Source organism: Carica papaya, chromosome 6 (genome assembly GCF_054855325.1).
Source record: "Carica papaya isolate Zhongbai chromosome 6, ASM5485532v1, whole genome shotgun sequence".
NCBI classification, from domain to species: domain Eukaryota; kingdom Viridiplantae; phylum Streptophyta; class Magnoliopsida; order Brassicales; family Caricaceae; genus Carica; species Carica papaya.
Window position 1 is genome coordinate 14,489,615 of NC_142314.1, and position 9,324 is coordinate 14,498,938.

The following is a 9,324-nucleotide window of genomic DNA, read 5'->3' on the forward strand; positions in this document are numbered from 1 at the left end:
TCACTAAATTGTTTTCAATCTCACCCTCCCCCCCCTATTTTTCTCCATTTTTACACAAAATAAAAAAAAAATTTACTTTTATTAATTTTAAATTTTTATGTATTTTGGGGTGTTACATAAAGCATTATTATTAGTTAACAAAGTGCAATGTTTTCTTAAACATGAGTATTTTTTTATTTAATTTAACGATTATATTTAATATTTATACTTACAATACAAAAGTTTATGAGACATATATGAAAAAATTAAGTGTGATAGATCATAATTTGGTGATTTTAATTTCTAATAAATTTTATTTTCAAATGCTCTCTCCATACAAGATTACAAACAATCAACATTTGTGATTCAATTTAAATTAGTAATCTCTATGTCAAGATATGATCACTTTCATTAAACAATATTATAACAAACAAATTTCACGTCAAAATTTTAACATTTACGAATATCAAGTAAGTTTGAAAGTGCTCATTATAGAAAAAATTCAACAAATTGTCCTACATGGATCTTTATCATGGAAGATTATTAACTTGTACAATAAAGAGATCTATCATGTGTTTGATATTGAGATAGTTAAATAAGATGTCGAACAAGCTCTTTATATCTACTAATTGACACTTGAGAGATGTAATAAATCAATTCATTTTGCTCCACTACACAACAAGTCTATCATACTCTTCATATTAAGACTATTTTATCACCCTACGATCATCTCTCTAATATGATCTCTAATGTGATGAATTCCTTAATCCCTTGTTTACAAATGCTTTCATTGCCAAGTGCAAAAACTTCTTTTTATCTTATGTTTGCTTATTGTCCTACCATGAATAGATTTCAATAGTTTATTTTCATAAAAAGATTCATATTAGCATCTCTCTATCATTGAATAATAATAATAAAAAAAAAATTCTAAATAATTAAAAAACATAGAGAATTAATAACAAAAAATACTCTCCAAACACAAAATAAAAGAATAGAAATATTCACATCAACATAAACAACATCGAAGAATGAGCAGTAAATTAAAAAATTGGGTCTAATAAAAATACTATAAAAAAATTTCAATAATGTATTTTCATAAAAAAACTCATATTAATATTTATCTGAAACTAAATATACAATATTTTGATGACACAATTATTATATAAAAATAATATGTGAAAATTTTTATTTATTTTAATAAGTTACAAAAATTAATAAATCTATATGATATATATTTTAATTATTATATCACAATAAAAGTAATTTTTATAAAAAAATAAATATAATAATCAGACTTAAATATATATTTTCAATAAATAAATAAATATACCAACCATTTAATCAATTAAAAATTGAAAGTTGAAGTAAGATTTTTGTAACCAAGCTCCGTTAAAAATAAGACCGAAACTATATGACCACTCCAGCAATTGCAGCAATTAATAAATTGATAAAACTACTCCTGTTCTCTGAGCCACCAGAGCGAAGAGCGTCCATCAATCTGCTCAGTTTCAGAGAAGAAAGGAAGGAAATGGATTTCGAAGCTGTGAAGAAGCTTTTGGAGAAGGAACGAGGTGAGGACGACAAGAACGCAACCATCATACCAAATATGCCTTCGAGATTTTTCGAGCGATTTATAATGCAGGGCCTTCGCATCGATCTCATCGAACCTGGCCGCATTATTTGTTCCATGAAAGTACCCTCTCGCTTGCTGGTACTCTCGCTCTCTCTCTCTTCTTATCTTCCTTATCGTACACAAACACACTAACATCATAATAGTTTCATGTTTGTCATTTATTCCAATTGGTTGTCATCTTAACACCAGTAGATAGCAAATTAAATAGGAGTTCTTATAATCGGCTTTCGCTTTGGTTCTCGGAGAATTCGAGAAAGGTCTGAGAGATATCTGTACCAAATTAAGGATCTATTTATTATTCATATAAATAAAATAATTCATACATGCTCTTGTCTTACTCTTCGGAAAATGGCCGAAGCAATTCCCGGAACCTTTCCATTCTTATGTTTTTCTTCTTGAACTCCGCTTTATTGTTCACTGAAGGGTTTTTACTTGATGTGTCGTTAAGAATTCTGCTGACACTCTTCACGGTGGGGCTACGGCGACTCTTGTGGACTTAGTGGGTTCGGCTGTGATTTTCACTCATGGAGCCTCCGTTACCGGAGTTTCAGTAGAGATTAATGTTTCATTCTTGGATGCGGTTTACGTTGATGTGAGTATTTCTGTTCCTCTATTCTGCGTTTAGAGACAGTGTTTTGTTGTTACTTCTCTATGTTTTTAATTATTATGAGTTTTCCGATTCAAGGATAGATAGATGCTGCAATGTGTCCGTTTATGAAAATACACCATTGAAACCTATTCATAGTATTTTCATTCGACCCAATCTCTTAATTTACTGCTTTATCTATAAAAAAAAATCTCTTAATTTGCTGCTCAACTACTCGTTATGGACTTGAATTGGAAAAATTGGAAAAGTAAAATGTCGGTGAAGCGAAAAATTGTTTAATAGTTTCAGTTTCTAGTCCTGTTATCCTGGAATGTGGTTAGGATTTTAGCAGTGTCCTGGCTGAAATCCAGGTATGCTTGTCCAAAGATTGAAAGTGATATTATTTCTATTAGCTGTCTAAGGGTTATGTTAATTGCAACGTTTACCCGACACTGGTATCTTAACTATGATAGGTTATTTATCACATTGGTATGTAACTCTATTTCAAAACTTACTCCATTCAGTTCTAGATATTTTCACTTAAAATCTGTTGTTTATTGGTGTTAAACTTTCCCAGATGCTCCATGTTAATTAAAGTTTGACATTCATCATCGAATGTACTTTACAGATAAGTCACATATTTTATTTGGTTTTGGTACTTTGTTCATGGTTCTACAAATTCATGGCTGAAACTTGTTTCTATATGTTTCAAAGCAAGTTAGGTTCTTTGAATTATGTGTCTATAGCCTCTTGGCCCTGTGCCTTTTTAAAAAAATAAAAATAAAAGTGTGAGACTCTCTTGGCCCTGTGCCATGTCCTGCTTTCCCCTTTGCAGTCCAGCTCTTGACTCTTACAGGCAACATTCTGTAATTATTCAGGCAAAAGAATTGAGATTCCTAGAATTTATTTATCCAGTTAAATTGGGATTATATGAAGAGCATCGGTATTTTTTAGATTAATTAATGGAAACCAACTGCTCTCATTAGTTTATTCTGATTTGCAGGTTGTCAACTCTTACCAAAAAATATTCGTTTTATTTTTTGTTATCTGTATTTAACTTGGACTTACGGGAAAGAGAATTTGCATTTCTACATAACATTTTTCTTTTAAAAATTCTCTTTTCATTTAATATTTCAGTTGGTTTGTCCTGCAGTGAAATAACTCCTTGAGCAAAGTCAGTTCTGTGTAGAAGAACATAATAATTATGTCCATGTCAGAGCATCACCTGTGTATCTGCATGGTCATATCACTTTTTTCTTTTTTACTTTATTTCCATGACATTTTTAAGTGAGCATGTCAACTAGCTGAATCTATAGATGTCAAGTAAGCTTGAGAAAGACTTCTTTTTGGAATTGAGGGGCTTTCTAGCTGGTCTAAAAGTGAACTCTTAGGTTAGTGACATAATCTCTAGAAACGAAGCTTTCTTATTCTGTATTGCTTTCCAAATTTGGTATACCTACTATACATTGATTATGGGTGAAGATATAGGATTAGCATCTCAAGCCAATGTTGAGATGGATGTGCTACAAAATAAAGCAACAGAAGACCATATGAGGAGAGTTTCAAGATTAAGTAGTACAAAAGAGAACGTTGGTATTTCTGAGGTTATGATACTGAGTTTTATCTTCAATAAGTGAAGTATTTTTTTTTTAAAAAGTGCATTGGATAATTAAGGCGTTAGACATTGGAAAGTATCCAAATTTTTATTTGTTGGGAATTATTTGTTGATCTCTCTCTCTTCTTTCTCTTGAATTGGGGTGTTCATCTCATGTTCTAGTTCCTTATACTTTTAAAGACCAAACACTGACATTTCTAATGTGTAAGATTTATGGAAAGGAAATCTGAATATTTACGCATTTCATTACATAAAGTTATGGATATATATACATAGAAGAGGGATCTATATATGAAAATATAAATCATCTTATTAATGCTAAGAAATCAACTAATAATTACATAAAAATATTTCATAATATATTTTGTAATATTCTAACACTCCCTCTCAAGTTGAAGTATAAATATTGATCATGTTCAGGTTGTTACGAAGATATTCAATTCGAGTTCCATTCAAAACCTTTATGAATATATCATATAATTATTTCCCTGATTTCACATAACTGGTAGAAATCAAGTTCTTCTGAATTTTCTCACGAATGAAGTGACAATCAATCTCAATGTGTTTAGTTTTTTTATGGTACATCGAATTTGAGGCAATATGAAGAGCAACTTGATTATTATACCAGAGTTTTGCAGGTAATTTAGGATTCAAACCCACTTCCACTAAGAAGTGTTGTCTCCATAAGATTTCACATGTGGACTAGGTTACAGCTCTGTATAAGGACTCTGCACTGGATTGGAACACAACGGTTTGCTTCTTACTCCTTCATAATACTAAATTCTCATCAACGAAAACACAATAACTTGTAGTGGATCTTCTATCAATTTTAGATCTAACTCAATCAGCATCTGCAAAACATTTAATGTGAATGTGTTCATGATTGCTAAACAATATATTGAGTCCTTAAGCACTTTTTAGATAGCACAAAATCTGTTCCAAAACCTTCCAATGTTTGACTGTAGATACAGATATAGATTAGTTAACAATATTGATAGGATATGCTATATCTGAACGAGTTACTGTGAGATAATTCAGTTTATCAATTAATCGTCTGTATCTTTCCGGATCATCAAGGGGGTTACCATTATCTTTAGTAAGGTGTACATTTGGTACCATTGGAGTATTATACTGTTTAACTTTTAACTTTCCAATTTTTACAAGTAGATCAAGTATATACTTCATCTGAGATTAGAAAATCTCTTTATTGTTTCTTATTACTTCTACTCTAAAAAAATATCTTAATTGAACTAAGTTTTTCGTGTGAAACTTGGTATGTAAGAATGATTTGAAAGAGAATATTCCTGCACAGTCGTCACCTGTAATAATAATAGTATCAACATAAACAATAAGGAGTATAAGACCAGCTGCTGACTACTTATAAAAGACTGAGTGATCACACGTACTCTTCTTTAGTTCGAATTCCATAACTACTTCACTAAATTTGTCAAACCATGCACGGGAACTCTGCTTCAGGCCGTACAAAGATTTTTTTCAAATGACAGACTTTCTCATACTCCCTTTGAGCAACAAATTCAGGTGGTTACTTTATATATACTTCTTCTAGAAGGTCGCCATGAATGAATGCATTCTTGATATCTAACTTGTGTAAGGGCCAATTTTAAGATGTTGTAATAGAGATGAATAAATGGATATATGTAAATTGTCATTAAAGAGAAGGTATCAGAATAATCAAACCTCATAAGGCTAAGCATAGTCTTTTGTTACAAGTCTGGGTTTAAATCTTATTATTGAGCCATTGGGTTTACTTTGACTGAAATGACCCATTTGCACTCCACGACCCTTTTTCTTTTGGGTAAATCCACCAAATACCAAGTATAATTTTCATCGAAAGCATTTATCTCCCAACCATTGCATTATGCTAACCAGAATGATTCAAAACTTCCTTAACTGTCATAATTACAGAAATTAAATTTATAAAAACAATGAAAGAAGTAGACGAGGGAGACAGATGATTATACAAAATATAGTTAGCAATGGAATAAATTGGCTGAGGAATGCAGCACTGACATTTACCTTTACGAAAACCAATGGAGAGATCAAGATCCTGTGAAACAGAACCAGATGACGATAGACCTGGTGCAGGACATGTATCATGAGTTTGTTGTCTTCTGGAATAAACATGAACAATCAGTGGTGATATTTGGGTCAGAGGCACACTAACACTTTCATCAACTTGTTCAAGTAAAGTTGGAGGCACATCATCTAGAGAAATATCATTATCTGTTTGCTCAGTAGAGGCACCTGAAGTGAAACTATAAATGAGTCACTCATCGTCTGTCTCTTGACTGGTAGACTTGGACAATGAAAAGAAGAACGATGTATTCTCTGAAAAAATCACATTAATTGATACCAAATATTTATTGAGATATGAGGAGTAGTACTGGTATCCTTTTTGAAAGCAAGAATATCATTAAAATACACATTTTAGGGTATTTGGATCCAATTTTGTTACACTATGTCGCATATCTCGCACATAAAATGTGCTAATAAATATCTTAGATTGCACTTGAAATAAAGACTTATTTAGAAAAAGAAAACTGTAAGGAGCATCTACATCAAGTATTGTAGATGACATACGATTAATCAAGAAACATGTTATGGAAACAAGAATTGTTGAGGGACTTACATTTGAAACAAGAGGGCTCGAGCTGTCTCAAATAAATGCTTGTTCTTTCTTTCAACGACTCCATTTTGAGATAATGTATCAACACACGAGTATTGGTGAATGATTTGGTGTTAAGTCATATAGTTCTAAAATGAATTTGATATATATTACTTGACATTATCACTTCTCAATACATGCACAGAATTGAATTGTGTCTTGATTTCAGTACAAAAGTACAAAAGTGAGAGAATAATTCAGAACGATTCTTCATAAAATATATTCAAATCATTCGAGAAAAATCATCCACAAAGGCGATAATATTTAAAACTTGTTTTGCACGAAACAGGATAGGGGCCCTAAACATCAGAATCAACCAACTCAAAAGCAGAATCAACTCGTCTATTGACTCTTGTACCTGACGAAATACGATAATATTTTGCAAACCGATATAAATTGCAATCCAACAAAAATATATCATAGAACTGAGGACATAACTTTTTCAATACAGGTAGAGAGGAATGTCTTAATTTACAATGTGCTTTAAATGGAGATGTAACGCTAGAGCAGACAACCGATTGAGGTACTCAGGTATCAAGAATGTAGAGACTATATAACATATTTCCTTTACCAATAATCTGTTTCGTCGTAAAATTTTGAAGAACACAGTGATCAGAAAAGAATGTAATACAACAATTCAATTTTTTTTTTTTGAAATAAACAATTCAAATTTTTAGTCAACTTACTCACAGAAATCAAATTGAAGACAAGTTTAGGCAGACTTAATACAGATGGCAGGGTAATAGATAAAATTGCTTTTGTAGTCTTGGACCCCACAATGTTATAGTTGATCCATCAACAATAGTTATAGGAAAATGTATTTTGTGTAGTCGAAAACTAGAAAAAAATATTAGGATTACCTGTCATGTGATCTGTAATATTAGAATTAATCACTCATCTGTTCGAAGTTGATATTAGACATTTTTTCTATAGTTCAGTAAGAGTAGAAAATTTATTCAAAAATTTCTGATATTGAGTGAATTTAGCATACTCGTCAGTTAAAATTATAACAATTCTCTCAGAAGATGAGCTAGCAATAGCATCAACAATACTAGCGGTCTATATTCTGCGATTCTGCAGTTTCTTACAGTACTATTTTATATGCTCTTATTCACAGTAGTAATAGTAGACAATATCTATTTCAATTTAGAAATTATAAGAAATATATCACTCAGAATACTCAAAACACAATAATTAGAGATATTCAAAAAACACTGCAAATAGGCTAGAAACTCTAAGAAAACAAAATACTTTTTCACACACGGAAATAAAGAAAACCACATTGTTGCCACTGAAGTTCATGCGCTGCTACTGGAAAACCACGTGTCGCTGCCGGAAATCATCAAGATTCCTCCTTTCGGCTGAAAATCACCACATAACCCTTATGCACACTCTAATCTGGAATGACGCTTGCAGAAACGTCCTAAATCGCGCCAGAAAGCGAAGAATCGCTTGTTGTCGTGCGATTTCTTCCGCCACAATTTTTTCTTTTTCGGCCATCTGGTTTTGTGCACAAAACCGGCCAACTGAGTCCTCTGTGCCTTCTTTCCTTTAACGGGAACCCAACACGCACAGGGATGCTCTCCTCCGGAAATCCCGCCGCACGCAGCCTTAAACCGCCGTGCGAACTGCTACCTAGGCTTCTCCTGCGTACACCATCGTGCTGGCCACACGCTGAACTGGCCGAAGAACGGTGGCTGTCTTCCTTCGGCACCGGGAATGGTTTGTTCAATCCTTCTTTTAGTTTGATGTAAATTGACCCCTAAAATCTTAACCCTAACTTCAACTTTAATACCATATAAGATTTAAGGAAAGGAATGCTGAATATTTACACATTTCATTTCATAGAGTTAGGAGTATATATACATAGAAGAGAGATCTATATATAGAAATATAAATTACCTTACTAATGTTAGGAAATCAACTAATTTTGTGATATTCTAACATGATGCCAAGCTAGAAGAGTCATTAATTTTTTTTTCTTTTGTTGATTGTTTTTTTAGTTGTATGTGCTTTATAGATTAGCAAAGGGAATTATTGCTCTCCTGGTTTTAGGTGGCATCTCTTTAGTAGATATCGAGCATCTAGGCCTGAGAACATGTCCGTTCTTCTCTTTTTGTTTATTTTCTTTTTTAACTTTGGGGAATGTACCCAGTATATGATTTGCAGCACAGCAGTTGTCAATTCATGGAATACTATTGTTGGTGTTTTCTCACTTTCAGGAGGAAATTGAGATTGAGGCAAAGACTTTACGTATCGGGAAGGCTGTTGGTGTTGTCAGTGTGGAGATCAGGAAAAAGAAAACTGGGAAAATTGTCGCTCAGGGGCGCCATACCAAGTACCTTGCTGTCACTAGTAAGATATAGACTTTTCTTTTGGGCAACCTCTTACGGAGCCTGTGATTGGGGAACAAGGGGATACTGAACTTGGGTACTAAGATACAACTATGTATATGTAAATGTTCTATGGTGGTGGTATTCAGCTTAATAAACTTGGGTGTGGGCAGGAGTATATTCTCACTCCTGCCCACACCCACTCTAGGTAGAGCATCAGCGGACGTGGTCCTCTTTCTGCATGTACGTTGAGAGGCTTAAAAATCTCAAACTAGTTTTCCAACTTACTGGCAACCAAGTTCAATTTCTAGAGCAAACCTTTTGATTTATTTTTCGGCCCATTTTCCAAAAAACACAATTTGCAACCTGGGGGATTGCCTTCTTTGTTTCGGATGTGTCATAGGGATTGTTCCTCAAGTTGTCGTTGATTTAACAGTATCTTTAACGTTGTTAAATAATTACCAAATAAAGAAGTTCAATATTTGAGAAATT

At 32.8% G+C, this 9,324-nt stretch overlaps 1 protein-coding gene across 1 annotated transcript; it reads left to right on the plus strand.

Moving 5' to 3' along the window:
* The first annotated feature begins 1,394 nt into the window (after positions 1-1,394).
* On the plus strand, positions 1,395-9,115 carry LOC110808614 (Thioesterase superfamily protein). Its single transcript, XM_022034157.2, has 3 exons — positions 1,395-1,690; positions 2,061-2,204; positions 8,722-9,115. Exons 1-3 carry the CDS (start codon positions 1,508-1,510, stop codon positions 8,863-8,865), a joined length of 471 nt encoding a protein of 156 aa, XP_021889849.1. The 5' UTR covers positions 1,395-1,507; the 3' UTR covers positions 8,866-9,115.
* Positions 9,116-9,324: the final 209 nt, after the last annotated feature.